We start from the raw sequence: 16,138 nt of genomic DNA, 5'->3' as shown, positions 1-16,138 counted from the left end.
ATATTTTATTTACTTACTCTGTGTTGTACAACATTAGAAATGCTTATCCTCTAAGACTGGATGGTTTTAAAAAATCATTATGCATTATAAATCAAATACGTTTTATAATGACTTTTTAAATGACTTGTACATCATCACCTTGGCTCCTTTGGAACATTTGAAAGCAGAGTCACAACTTTTTTAAAAACTTTGCTACGTGGTTTATGATATGTTTTATTAGGAAAAGATATGTTTCTATAAAACATCCTCTTTCCTGCTGTGTATGAGAAAAGATAATTTGAAGGTTGGTAGAGACATGCTGATATTTTATGGGTGACAACACTGTTGGTTATGCTGATTATGGCTGTACTCCTTCTAGAAGAGGAGCTGATTTCCTCTGCAGCTACAAGCTTGAATAATCTCATCCCAGACACAGGCCAGTGTTTGTGTAATTCTTCATTTTTCCATTAGGAATCATACATACATCATGTGCCCCCAATTAATATCTGTAACACTGGTGACTGAATGATTTACTTTTACACCGGTGCTATGTGCTTAGTTTGATATAAAAACACAAATGCAGTTCTGCTGTTTGCATTTTTCAAATCGATCTCCTGACATATCTCTCCTTTTCCTGTTCTTGGAGGTATAGGGGATATTTTAGAGATGTAGAATTTTAGAGAATTATTTTCATAAGTCATAACTGTCCTTGTAACTGAATTTTCTATAATTATATTTGATTAAGGAAATGAAGCATAAATTTTGTTTTTTTCACTTGTGTAGTTTTTAGGAAACTAACAAAGGAACCTCTATTTAAAGAACCACTGACTAATTGTTTTTTACCATTGCCATAATTGTGACTTAGATTTTTAATTTCTTCGTGGTCTCTCTATCTATTAACTTTACTGGATTCTTTCTTACAGGTACTTTTTGTTTGTTTATATTGTTTTGCTTTTATTTTTGCTGGGTTTTTTTTGCCCCAGCCTGGAACAGTGACCAATTTTTTTTTAATGTTAATCAGCCCTTTATAGGTGTGGACTTCTGCATCCTAGGTTTCAACAAGTTACGGGTAAAAAATATTTGAAAAAAATAATTTGTGTGTATTGAACAGACTTTTCTATTGTCATCTTTCCCTGAACAATACAGTATAGCAATTATTTACATAGGATTTACATTGTATTAGATATAACAGGTACTTTAGAGGAGATTTAGAAGGGGATGTGCTTAGGTTAGAGAAGGACAGTGTCTCCTGCATCCTCACATGTGAATGTGATGCAAATATGATGCCATTTGTAATAAGGAACATGGGCATCTGGGGATTATGGTATCTCTGGGGGCCAGGGGCAGCAAGGGTCCTGGAACCAATCTCCATAGGTGCCGAGGGAGAGCTATAATTTTGTCTAGTCTATAATTTCTGTCACTTCCTTATTCTTTTTTATTTTTACATGTGTTTTAATTTTCAACTCTTTTATTTTACTTAATAAGTACTTTTTGAGACTCTAACCTCTACTATGCATGGTATATAGGAAACAAAATTGACATTACTATCAAACACAAACATAACTATATTAACATTGTGGGATATCACATTCAGTTCTTGCTTGTGTATATGTAGATACCTAAGATGTATATATAACAATACATATACATACAAATAGCTAAACATACAAATAGCTAAACATATATATGTGTGTGCATATAGATAGATAGATAGATAGATAGATAGATAGATAGAACATGCATATATGACAGTTGAACATCTGGAATAGTTCATATTCTATAGAAAGCACTAATAATTGTTACTTTCATTATAGGTGATACAAATATTTCCTTCCATTCTCTCATTGGCTTTTTGATCATCACATTAAAAATATATATGAAAATCAGAAATCCTTAATTTAATGGCAGTCCCCTTTCTCAATATGTCCTTTTATAGTTGGTGATTTTACTATACTTGTAAAGAACTTTCTTACTCCCACATTATGCTCATATTGTTATATTATCTTACACAGCTTTTATTGTTTTATCTCCCTTCCTCCAGGTATAATCTACTCGGAATTTATTATTTTTGAATACTATGAAATACAGATCAAAGCTAATTTATTCCCCTCATGGACACCTAATATATTCAGTTCATTTACTAAAAATATCGTCCTTTCCTCACTGTTCTGAAGAACCAAACTTTTCTTAAAATAAGTGTCCATATAAATTCAAATCTGTTATAGGACTATTTCTTCCAGTTCCTGGGCTCTCTGTTCTCTGTTCTCTGTCTTAATGTCTTAGTGTCCTCATGCTGCTGTATCAAATACCAAAAGCTGGTGGCTTATAAACCAGAGGCATTTCTTTCTCACAGTTCTAGAGACTGGGAAGTCCAAGGTGAAGAGCCAGCAAACTGTTTCCTGGTCCTTGGGAAGGACAGTGACTCCTGCATCCTCACATGTGAAGGAGCTAGCTAGCGCTCTCAGGTGTCTTTTATAAGAGCAGTCATCCTATTAAGGTGACTTAATGACCTTACTCAAGACCACTTCCTATTACTGTTACTTTGGTATTTAGGATCAAAGCACAAACATACCATATCATTTGATTACTAAATGTTCCTATTGAGTCTCATCGAGTCCTCCAGCTTTATTCTCCTTCTAAATAAAATTGATGGCCTGTTGTTTTCTCTTTGCATTTATATTTGAAATTTAGGATTAGTTTGCCAATTTGTGAAAAATAAATTTTGGGGGACTGTGTTGAGATACTGATGAATCTGTAAATCAAGTGGTGAAGAACTGACATATTTAAAACACATGAGTCCTTCAATTCACATACACAGTGCTGTGCTGGAGTCGGGCAGTACTGTCTCAGGAGAGTTGATTGGACACATCAGAAAGCCATTGGGAGGCAGAGGAGAGGTATTATAGAGACTCGTTTTCCATATTAAATATTATTATTGTATTTTAAGTCCATTACAAAACCATTAGCAGGTTTGAAGGAGTGGATTTGTGGATATAATATGATCCAATTTGTATTTTTGAAAAGAGTTCTCCAAGTGATGTGTGAAGAACAGATGCAGTGAATCAAATGTAGAAGTGGGAAGACCCATTACAAAGCTTCTCATTCTAGGCAAGAGATGAGATGTGTTTGCTTTAAGGTGGTGGCATTAAAATTAGAAAGGTATGGACTATACAACCTGTATCATAGAAGATTTTCAGTTACTCTAAAATAATTTTTATAATAAAATATTTTAGTTGTAATAATTCTGCAAGTTGCTTACAGAAAGATTCTGAGACTAAATGAGTCATGTACATATAGAAATGCACAAGTTCGTTTCCTTGATCATCTCCATTTCTTCTACCTGCTTGAGTGTATAAGTCTGTCTTTGTTCTTGATATCAGGATACTGGGATATTAAGCACACAAGGAATAAAGCTAAAAATGATTTTTCATTGAGATATCATATAGACAAATTAACATAGTGATCCTAATAATCATTCTCTTAACTGTCTTAACTCATATGCTCTGTGGTTTGTAGGACACTAAACTAAACTTATTCATTAGCAACAACTAATGATATGTACATAAATACAAATTACAATTCCCTTTGACTTAAAGCTAAGATCAACTAGGTACTGTGTTAGAAGTTCCACATATTTAATTCTAATTCTTAGTAAGACCTTAAACAGAACTATCCCATCTTATAAAACGTAGAACTGGATACATTCAGAGAAGTTAGTCTGCCCAAAGTTGCCTGTCTAGTAAATGACAAGGACAGAGGCCAAACTTCATCAAATCTTTTGCAGACAATTATATCTCCAGTGACTTGGATAGCTACTGGCAAGTCTGTTAGGGCAGAACACTCAATAAATATGTCATGAATGAATGAATATGTCTGTTTTCCTCTCTATTTTCTATTAATAATTCACATTTCTCAAAAAATGGTAAAACTCTCAAAATAAAATGGATTTAGTAAATAGCAGATTTAAACTTTGTATATCTAGCAACTGTATTTAGGTTAGAAAGTGGCAAGAAATCAAGTTAATAAAAGGAAGAACTGGAGAGCTGGTCTCAAAATATGAAGAATTGCTTCTTTAATACTTTAAAAGCCTGTGTATAACCTAGTGTGTCTTAATGTTTCATTATTTCTTTTTCAAATTGATAGTTAAAGCAGGGGTGTAAACTTTTTGTCTTTTATTGCAAAAGCACATTTCTATATAATTGTTTATATTTTTTTCCTTTTTAAACATTGCGCCTAGGAAAGGAAAAACATGCTTTACCTCCTAAAATAATATGAGAGAATAAATTTGAACCAAAACCCTTTTAGACTTATGAGTTGAACGCCAGTTTTATTTCTGTTTTCCATGCCTTTTTATTTGTACGGGTTTTTTTTTTTTTTTAATGTGTCTTCTAAAGGTATTCCATGCTTCATGGCCTCATTTACCCACATAAAGATTAGTTCTAAAGGCAGACGAGAATATTCACAATATCACTGTTTAAAAAATATTAACCACTTTATTACTGATTTGGTCAGTTCAGCCTTTACCATAATTTATAGACCTTCTACCAATAGATCTCATTACAAGGACCATGAATTCAAAATCAAAATGGTAGGATTATTTCTGATGAAGGTGACAGACCATAATTATCCTCTAAAACTTTGCACTTTTAGGAGAAATGGTATAATAATAAAATATGGTCAGTGACAAGCTATGTTATGTTTTATGATCTTCTTCTTCTGTTTCAATCTGATAAATATTTTCCCCAGAAACACCACAGATGGCTGGTACCTGTATGCTGACAGTTCAAATGGGAAATTTGGTGACCTGGCTGACATCCTCACTCCTGTCATTTCACTCACGGGACCAAAATGTACCTTGCTGTTTTGGACTTACATGAATGGTGCCACAGTTGGGTCTCTCCAGGTACTGCTTAGGCAATAATGTGTCCTTAATTCTCTTTATGAACATGAATACTGCATAATTTAGTGCCATTACAACATAGTTTTATAACAAATGGAAATGGACAATTATTAGCACTTGACTAGTTTCCTAATGGGATAATTGAGAAAAAGCTTTAGCCGAATCTGACATTAGTGGTTGGTAGATAATTTTATTTCTATTTAATTTATGACTATTTGTGCTGTACTCTCCAATAGTCTCTTTCAAATTATTTCTTTGAGGAAAAAAATCTCAAACTGTTTCAGATTTACAAAATGTTTCATGAACAGCAGAGACAACTCCCATATACCCTCAGTAAGAGATTTTTTTCCCCAGTTGTACCAATGAAGTCCCTTATAGCAAAAATATCTAATACAAATTCACATATTACACCAAGTTCTTTCTTTCTTAGTGATCTTCAAGTGAATGATTCCTAACCATTTCCTTTATGTTATTTTAAAAGAGTGTATCTATCATTTTGTAAGTTGTCTCTCAAGTTTGATTTACTCAGTGCATATTTTGATATAACATCACCAATATTATGTTCTTTTTATCACTTCTCATTAGTAATAAATGTCTATCAAACCATTAGTTTTGTTTCCTTTATTAATATTTTGTGGAGAAACACTTAAGGATATATAAAATCCTGATCTTGATTTAATTTCACTCACTAGATTTTGCCTCCATTAGTGCTTTTTGCCTGAATTATTTTTACTCAGATTATTGCCTAATTGTGATTTTCTAACTCCATTACTCTATCTACATTTGTAGTTTCCTTTCCTATTGTAAAGAAAAATATATTCTCATTTCTCTGTTTGTACACTTTGTTTTATATTGATATGGACTAATGAGTTCCTATTTTATTCAATGTGTTACAGTCTATTATTTCTTTGATCCTAAATTGTCCCAGATTAGGTCACAAGAGTCCCTTTAAACTGGCCTCCTTATCTCTTTAACAAGCCTCATTATTCCTTGAGCATTTTCTTCCTTTTTGGCCTATAAAGTCCAAACTCATTTTTATCCTGCTGTTTCTCTGGAAGTATATATTTCTGCTTAGCTTCGTGGTGGCTTTTGGTAGACGAAGATATACTGGCAAAATGGAGAGATTTTTCTAGAATATTAATATAGATCCCTAAGTCCTGTTTTTTCATCCTGGACATGTACCAGTAGAGGATAGGATAAGATTCCTTGATAATGTGCATAAACACATCACTTACACAGATGAAGCCAACTAGTTTTTGTTGCATCTCCATTCAGACTTGTTTTCATAGCCTAGAGGCTGTTTCCCAAGCAGTCATGTCTGAAAAATAAATCCACAAATTCCAGAATTATTTACCATGAGTAGTTTTAGACCAGGACAATCTTGATAGAGGCAAGCTATAAAGACTCTCTCCCTTTCACATGCTGTTAGTTTGTTTTGCCAATTAAATGTGTTTAGCACATTTGCTACAAGATGAGACTTAGGTTACCTACCATTTCTTCCTCTATACAAAGAAAGAGAGACTGCCAACCTGCTGCTTAACCACTTATTTTCTAATAGATTTATTGCAATATTTATGCTGAGAATTTCTTCTTCCATTTTATTATTGATTATTTTCTAGAACTTTCCTGGCAATTATCAACTATCAAGTTTTATAAATAACATAAACATTTTAAAAAATGCTGTTAGATTTTTTAAAAATCAGAAACAATAAGCTTATAGATCAATTTCGAACTCTATGACAGGTTAAATGTTTTACAAAAAGTAGTTTGAAAGTATATTTGTATGTATATATGCCTGTGTATGTTTTATTAATTTAAAAGTGTTCACATAGTCTTATGGATTATAATTTATGTTTCTGTTTACATTGACTTTTTAAAATTGATTTCATCCAAAACAATCAAAATAGCCTACTATAGAGTTTTCATTAGTAAAACAAAAATTATTTAGCTGGTGTAGTTTGTGGGTGAGATTAATTATCATAAATATGCTTGTATCTTTTCAGAATAAGAACTTGTATTAGTAAATGAAATATTATGAATTAAAAATTTATAAACAACTAACAGATAATTAAAATAGTAATACATATTCTTATTTTTATGCATGACTGAATAAATAACATTAACTATTTTATTATTAATATGTTGCTTGAATACATAGTAGTTTGTACTACTGTGATAATCACACAAAGATGATATTTTTCCTATATATTATTATTATTTGGGGGGATATCAGGGATTGAACTTGGGGGCACTCAACCATTGAGCCACATTCCCAGCCCTATTTTATATTTTATTTAGATACAGGGTATCACTGAGTTGCTGAGTACTTTGTCTTTGCTAAGACTGCCTTGAACTCACCATCCTCCTGCCTCAGCCTATTGAGCCACTGGGATTACAGGCATGTACCACGATGCCTGGTTTCTATATATTATTTTCAGTATTTTTCAATAATCATTTTATTTTATTGGTAAGAAATTATGTTTTTTTTTTTTTATTTTGGTAATATTTTTAATTACCTTGAATTTTATAGACCAAGAATTTGGTGATTTTTTTTCTAGCAACATTTACTCTGGAAATTCTAGTCATATAAAAAAAATTCATGTGATTAAAAATCATAATATCATTAAAAGTAATTTTCACTCTTAAAAGTCAACTCCAAGTATGTATGATACGTTAAAAAACATTCTACCATCATGTATAACTAAAAAAAAAAAACAAATAAAAAAAGTCTAAACCTTCAAAACTCTATCTGAATAATTCTTTAGTTGTACAAATTGTATTTTTAAAAAGTATGTTGTGATGTAATTAAATAGGCCATATTAATTGATTATTTTCAGGTGTAGAATTATTCTGCTCTTTCCTATTATCATCAGTTACACTCTTGATGGCTTATTTAGTGTCATTCTAAAAGAAGAGCCAGAATTATTTGTGTAATGAAACTGATGTAGATTTTTCTTTGGAGTTGAGAGTTAGTACTATGTTATTCAGGTTTTTCCATCATTATAACAAATACCTGAGATAATCAATTTATGGAGAAAAAGGTTTGTTTTTGCTCCAGTTTTGGAGGTTCCAGCCCGTAACAAATTGATCCCATTGTTTTTGGGCCAATAGAGAGGGAACACATTATTTCAGAAATGTATTGTAGAGCAAAATGTCTCATTTCATGGCTAGGATACAAAAGAGAGAAAGAAGAAGGTGCTGGGGTCCTTCTGTCTTCTTCAAGGGCTCTCCCCACCAATGATCTAAGACTTCACTATAAGTCCCACCTCTTAAAGTTTTCAATAACCTCTGGGACCAAGCCTTTACTATTGTCCATGTCCCAAGCCGGTGTAGGAATGAGGTTCCCTTCCTTGGAATGGGCTGGCTGAGAAATAAAAGCTAAGAAAAAGAAAATGTCAAAATAACCACAGAACACAGAAGGTAGTTTCAAAGCAGGGGCAGGGCAGGCAAGATGACCAGACAGATCCACCTTCTAACAAAGAAAGGTGCCTGCTTCTGCTTTATTTATATGGGGGAAAAAATCAAAGAAGTTCTATAGAACATTCTTCACAAAAATAGGATAGAGGTGGGGCCAGGTAGGCTGCTCAGTTTCTAATGGGTTACTCCCATCTTGGGTGCAGCTGCACAAGACCTTTCTAGCAGAGCAGAGGAGAAGGTCATGTACGTTGGGCAGTCTGTCTCGGTGGGATTGCCATGGGAAGTTCCCAAGGCCAGACCTGTCCCCTCACTGGCTTTGATGCTGAAAAAGATCCTTATGTATTTCAAGGATGGCTTCCCGTGTGCTTTAATGCATGGACCTTGGAGGGACATTTAGATTCAAACTATTTTGCAGGTACTGATGAGGATTTGTTCTTTTCAATGCTGTAATGCAGGGAGCTCTTACTTTACAGTGCTGTGCCCATATCACTCATTCACTCATCTGTGCTGTTATAGTTAAATGGCTCACATTGTAATGTCACTGCCTCCTTTAACTAATTGGATAAGGAAAGTCTTTCTCAACAGAGTATTTTAGGAAGTAATTTCATATTTTTCCATTTAAGTACGTATATTATTTAATATATAAGATGTCAACTGTTAACTGCTGTCAAATTTTATACAACTAATATAGTTGAGTTCCTAATAAAATAGTACCCAGATAGCTTAGTACTTGATTGACAGATATTCATGTACACCTTTATTGTTCAAAGCTTTTGAGATACCCCAAGGGCACAGTACTGCGCCTTCATAGTCAAAAACAAATGAAAAATGTCTCATCTTTTCTCTTAGGGACTTGAGGTAGATATTAAAAATGTTAAGAATAACTTAGAAAATTCCACATGTTTAAATTTATTAAGACACAATATTTCAATACCTATTACTTGATTTATCTCCTCAGGTACTCATCAAGAAAGGCAATGTGACTTCGAAAGTGTGGGCTCAAATGGGGCAGCAAGGTGCACAGTGGCGGAAAGTAGAAGTCTTTTTAGGCATTCATTCCTACACACAGGTTTGTAATCCAACTAGCTTTGTCAAGAGAGCCTTTTGTTAATTTTTCCTTTCATGCTAATTTATTTCCTCCACTCAGTCTTTAAGTCTTCCCATTTCTAATTTGAGGCGTTATGTGAAGGCCCAGCATTTAACACTCCATATGGTACTTTCCATAAGAAATTTACAATTCTAGACAACCCTAAGTTCTCCCAATTAGAAAGACATACTTCTACGAACATTTAATTTGAATGGCAACTTTCCTGTACCCCCACCCCCAGTCCACTCCTCATGTATAAAGAACGCCTCCCTTGATTCTGAAAATATATTCTCAGAGATAGTGATACAATTATTCCAAATGTGATTTGAAAGGCAGTTTTCTGAAAGCATTTTATAGGATTGAACCTTATTATATGTCAGGTTTATATAATTCGAAATTATTTGGAGAGTTATAATATTATGTTATGCTACATTTGAGTTCAAATAGATTACAATAATAATAGGGGTTAAGACATACAAGCTATATTAAAATTCAAGTGGTACATAGATTAAAATGTTTCCACTGAAAATAATTATGTGCCTAGATATTTGGTACAAGTTTTATTTTTTATGGGTTATCAAGCAAACGAGAGTCCAGGGGCCATGGCTTTCATGGGCATTTGCTTGGGACACGAGGCTTTGCTGGTAAGATTTGTTAAGATTTGGATTTGCAGAGCAAGAATCCAGAACTATTTCTTAGGAGAAAATTTTCTTTTTGTCTTAATTACTTGGAACTTAATTTGACGGCATTAAAACTACTGGACTCTAGATATAAGGGATAAGATATTTACTAAATATTGTAGCACAGATAACCAAGGTGGCTATGAATGTTCAGTATCTACAGGCATGAGCTTTCTCTGATAGGTGAGCCCCCTTCAATTCGGATGGAAACACAGGCTGGATAGAGTGGTTTATATTGATATAGCATTATGTCCAATTCCCATAATGATATGCATAATAAAATCCCATGACTTTTTCCACTTACTGTAGTATACAGTTTCTTTGTGAATCATTTATAGCTAATTTAGGATATGAAGTACAATCTAAGCATAGAAAGACTGGATAGCAATTTAATGCTCTTATACAATATAAAATTTATTGTTAAAAGGAGTACAGATATTCAAATGGAGGCAAGGAGAATCTTTAGCAAGAATATGCAGAAGGTTCTGCTGCCAGCAGACACAGGCTTCCATCCCAGGCAATAAATTCTTAGTTTTGTGCACATGGAATGTTTATATGGTAAAATGTATGTCCAAAATAACAAGGGGTGTTTCAGCAAGTGGAATCATTTATAAATTTGGCTTTTTGAAAATCTATAGTTTTCACATATTGAAATCTAATGGAAGAAAAGTAGACTCAAGTTGTTTGAATCTTTAAATATTAATAGCTTATGAGTACTTGCTTTTTCATGTGACTCAACTGCTGCCCTTATTGAGCATCTACTCTGTACAAAGTGCAGTGGAATTCATGGAACATACTGTGATGAATTATCACACCGCTCACAATTCTTCTGTTCTTACAATAATCATTTCCATTAGCCTCAGAAAGATGAGTGCCTGTAACCCTGAGTAAGAGAATAAGATAAAGTAAGAAATTGCATACTAAAGCAGAAGTTGGAAGTCTGTATGGTTTTTATCTGAAAACTCTTAAATTTGAACAAATTCTTTCATTGTAATAATTTTGTAATCAGAGCACTTCTATATATTGTACTTAATAAATGCTAGGTACATTTTCTATGAATTTAAAAATATTGACACATTTTATTTGTCCAATAATCTTATGAAGTACATATTATTAAAACTATATGTTCATTCTATTGATAAAAGTACAGAAATGCCTGAAAGTTAAGTAACTTGACCTAATTATTTATAAAGTACATAGCAGCACAATTCACAATAGCAAGACTGTGGAACCAACCTAGATGCCCTTCAATGGATGAATGGATAAAAAAAATGTGGCATTTATACACAATGGAGTATTACTCTGCATTAAAAAATGACAAAATCATAGAATTTACAGGGAAATGGATGGCATTAGAGCAGATTATGCTAAGTGAAGCTAGCCAATCCCTAAAAAACAAATGCCAAATGTCTTCTTTGATATAAGGAGAGTAACTAAGAACAGAGTAGGGTCGAAGAGCATGAGAAGAAGATTAACATTAAACAGGGATGAGAAGTGGGAGGGAAAGGGAGAGAGAAGGGAAACTGCATGGAAATGGAAGGAGACCCTCAGAGTTATACAAAAGTAGATACAAGAGGAAGTGAGGGGAAAGGGAAAAATAATACAAGGGGGACAAATGAATGTCAGTAGAGGGGGCAGAGAAAGAAGAGGGGAGGGGAGGGGAGGGAGGGGGGATAGCAGAGGATACGAAAGATGGTGGAATGAGATGAACATCATTACCCTAGGTACATGTATGACTCCACATGTGGCATGACTCTACATTGTGTACAACCAGAGAATTGAAAAGTTGTGCTCCATTTGTGTACAATGAATTGAAAAGCTTTCTGTTGTCATGTCATGTAAATTAGAACTAATAAAAAATAAATTAAAAATATGAAAAGTAAAACAACTCAATTTTTTTTAGAAGTCAATGAAAGGATTCTATTTTGCGAAGTCTGTACTACGAAGCTAAAGAATATGATCTTGCTAAAAAAGTAAGTACCAAACTGTAGAACATACTTAGTTTTCAAATATCAGTGCCTTAATGCTTCATGTGGTTTGAAATAGGAAGAACTACTAGTANGATGAGAAGTGGGAGGGAAAGGGAGAGAGAAGGGAAACTGCATGGAAATGGAAGGAGACCCTCAGAGTTATACAAAAGTAGATACAAGAGGAAGTGAGGGGAAAGGGAAAAATAATACAAGGGGGACAAATGAATGTCAGTAGAGGGGGCAGAGAAAGAAGAGGGGAGGGGAGGGGAGGGGAGGGGGGATAGCAGAGGATACGAAAGGCAGCAGAACACAACAGACACGAGTATGGCAATATGTAAATCAATGGATGTGTAACTGATGTGATTCTGCAATCTGTATATGGGGTAAAAATGGGAGCTCATAACCCACTTGAATCAAAGTGTGAAATATGATATATCAAGAATTATGTAATGTTTTGAACAGCCAACAATAAAAAAAAAAAAAGTACCAAATGCAGAGACAGAGTTGAAATCTGGGCAGACCATCTATAATCCAACTGTTCTATATTGCCCTTCAAATTTTATTAATATATTTGACCTAGATTTTACTCTGCCTGAAAGGAGCAGTACAATTGCTAATTTTAAGAACATTTAAGAGTCATATTCAATCTTATGTCTATGAAATTTCAACCCACACTATGAAAAACATTGAGAAATAATGATTCAATCATTTGAACATGATTGACAACTGAGATTGTATTGGGATTAAAGCAGGTAAACAAATTAATCGTGAAACACTCATTAATTACTGCACTTTGGTATTCAGAAAACATAATGTCACATATTTAAATTTTTAGACAATCCAGATAATAGAATATCTTTTTCACTTTGTATGTCGATTTTTTTCCAGTGCTCAATTTCACTTGTAAGAGAGTTGTAGTTCCTATCATTTTCTTCTAGTTCACCTCTTAATAACTTCCTAGCTCCTCTTTTATTTCACAAATATATTGATCTTTTCAGGCTCATCTACTATGAAGAACAATTTTCCTTTAGGGAAATTCAATATTCAAAAACTATTATGATTTTCTTTTAATAATGTGAAACATTATTTCAATTATTCTGTCCTCTCACCTTGAAAAGAAAACACTCATATTCACACAAATATAAAAACATCTCATTTTAAGGAAAAACTAAAATTCCTTCTTCCAAGAAAAAAATTTTTTTTCATAATTGGTTAAAATTTGTTTAGGAGATTAGTAACAGTAAGTAATTTGTGCAAAATCAATAAGGAAAATCTTTACTTCTTGTTCACCCATCCCTATTTGTTCTGACTTAAAAATATTTCTTACTTTAACATGTCCATATTTAGCTTGCAGTGGAATTTAAGAGAAACACTGAATCAATCACTCAGAATTCTGAAAATAAACAACATGTGACTCTTCATGTTCTCTGAAACAGTGTTCTTTGTCATTCTAAGCAGTTAGGTATTGTTACAAACCAATGATAGATTTTCTGAAAATTTTAGTATCTCCTGTTATTTTTATAAATTCTGATCTACTGAAGTGTATACAAATGGAAAACTGCTTTTAAAAAGTAGCACACATGGGATTCCATTCATCACATACATTAATCAAAGGCAAATCAAAATTGCTTCAATTCCAAAGATTTGGCTGGTTTTAGCAAAACTCATGGCCTTGAGGCTTGATGTCTTTTAACTCTCAAATCCTCTGGGGTGGCTAGATCTGAAGAAGAGCAGGAACTGAGCAAAATAAACGATGTGCTTGTACATTATTTCTCTTGGTACTTTATTAACCAATGATCCTCCTGCTTCCATGTTCGATGAGGCTTTAAGAAATGAGCAGGTCTCATTTTGGACCTGAGCTCTGGCGTAGGCACTCTTGTGACTCCTGCCAGTTTTTTTTTAAAAGCGTAGACTTTGGTGGAGGAGAATAAAACAATCAATTCTGAAAGTATTTGCTGCTTTAATTTTCTATAGATCGATATAGACTCTGAAACCAAAATCTACCAGAAAAAACAATAATTTTTATTTGTAATTTGAATAGCCTGTCCTCACCATCTAGTCACGCGACTGTCTTGCACATCTCACAATCTTAGGTGTTGAGGATGGCAGAAACCTTTGATGACCCTTAAGTTTCCTGGGTCACTTTCATTATGGACTGTATTTTTATCAGATTTAAGTTTGATGTACTTGATGGTTTTTGCCTCTATCTTTTGAACTTTTTGATTGACAATTTCAACTCTAAGTGACTTTTCCTTTTTCTTTTTAGATTGTCTTCAGGGCAAAACGTGGTGTCAGTTACATAGGAGATGTAGCAGTGGATGATGTGTCCTTTCAAGATTGTTCCCCCTTACTGAGCCCAGACAGAAAGTGTACTGCTGAAGAATTCACGTGTGCAAACAAGCAGTGCATTGCAAAGGAGAAGCTGTGTGATTTTGTGAATGACTGTGCTGATAATTCAGATGAAACTACTTACATTTGCCGTAAGTTCAAGTGTTCTATGTCCTTGCTTATGCTTTCATCTCCCCAGCCTTACTCAAGGTGGTGTGTTCCTTGTTGAAATTTAAAGTGTAGGTACGACTCAGTAAGCAAATCCAGGTGATGTGATTTATCTGTTTAGATACATTCCCTTCTCCCTTTTCATACCTTATTTTGAGCCATAATTTATTTCAAAATAACTGATGGCTTTTGTGTGTATGTACAAAGTAATTGGAGTTAAATTAGATTGCTATACTCAAAGAAAAACAGAACAGAAATAAGTATTTATTATGTGAAAGAAATTTGCTGGAAAAAAAGAAGCAAAACATCCATCAAAGTCAATTCATTTGGGGTTGGTGAACCTCTGTACTTTGAAGCATTTCAGAGGGTTGTCATTTCTGTGTGCAAACATATGTGATAAGCTGATAAACAAAATTACTCTGATAATATATCAAATGGACAAAGTGATCTCCCAGTGGAGATTTAGATCAGCTATGTAAAACCGTTGCAGTAGGAGATCAACTCAGAACAAACACTACCTATTAAAATACCCTCAGCTAAATGGACCATATGCCTCATCCTGGTAAGCCTATAAAATGGTGTAGCACAGTCCAATCGCTGCTTCATTTAGTTGCAAATGAGGTGAATATAAATTGTCAAGATGAAGGTTGACAAGTTATTCCACTATTACTTATAATAATATCTGAGCCAGGATATAGCAGTTTGGTTTTGTTTGCTTCTTGAAACCAAACTTAGGTTAGGGTTATCAAAAACTACTTCAGTATAGCAAGAGCTCCTACTTATGTAGAACTTTTAACTTTCAAAGCCCTTAACTGATCTCCACTTGATCTGCACAGAAGCCCTGAGAGGTAAGTGGGCCAGATATTAATTATGCTTTTCATGAATGAAGGTACCAATAAGAATGGGTAAGATTTTTTTTCAAAACTTCATACAACGAATGCTAACAAAGTTGGTCCTAGGATACAAGTGTTTTGATTTATGATCCTTTGCTCTGCCCAAGCTACCTTAATACTTCGGTGTAAGAATCCAATGTTTAAAAAAGGCAATGCAGTTCTCTTTAAATCAAATAGCTATTTGTTCCTTGAATTGTGGGTATTATTTCTTATAATATCTATTTTTTCATATGTAAGCTCAGCAAAATACTTAGTTAATCTTGAATTTTGTACTAGCATTGATCTTTACCATCAAATACTTTCTGCTACATTTTAGTTAACTTTGCATCAAATGCTTATACAGTTATTTCATTGCCATTTTAATTTCAATATCACACAGATCTATTATGTTGTTAAACAAATCAGATGTTATGCTTTAGATTTTTATTTGTAATGTTGCTAGATATCTTTCACAGAGATGTAATTAAATGCAATTTTCAATACTTCAATTTTTAGTACTTAAAATATCAATTCATTTATGGCTAAACTTTTCTTTTTATATTTAGGTTCAGGAGTCATGAATCTTTCTAGTTTTTTCTATTTGGGAAATATGATGATGACTAAGGGTATCAGAAATGTATTGAAAAATTTTGTCTTGGTAATTGTTTTATATAAAACATAGGGGCTAAACTAACTTAACCCTTTGAAGGGAAAGTTGTACCAGAAGGTGCTTTGTG

The 16,138-nt window shown here is 33.4% G+C and overlaps 1 protein-coding gene across 1 annotated transcript in view; it reads left to right on the top strand.

Annotated features, from left to right (window-relative positions):
- Positions 1-16,138, top strand: part of Malrd1 (MAM and LDL receptor class A domain containing 1) — a 503,883-nt gene that overhangs the window by 261,024 nt on the left and 226,721 nt on the right. The window contains exons 22-24 of the mRNA XM_015483277.2: positions 4,726-4,882; positions 9,255-9,365; positions 14,300-14,513. Coding sequence (XP_015338763.2) covers positions 4,726-4,882; positions 9,255-9,365; positions 14,300-14,513 — 482 coding nt within the window. The remainder of the gene's footprint in view (positions 1-4,725; positions 4,883-9,254; positions 9,366-14,299; positions 14,514-16,138) is intronic.

The sequence above is a fragment of the Marmota marmota genome, unplaced genomic scaffold, assembly GCF_001458135.2.
Source record: "Marmota marmota marmota unplaced genomic scaffold, marMar, whole genome shotgun sequence".
Classification (NCBI taxonomy): domain Eukaryota; kingdom Metazoa; phylum Chordata; class Mammalia; order Rodentia; family Sciuridae; genus Marmota; species Marmota marmota.
This window is presented reverse-complemented; position numbering and strand designations above follow the sequence as displayed.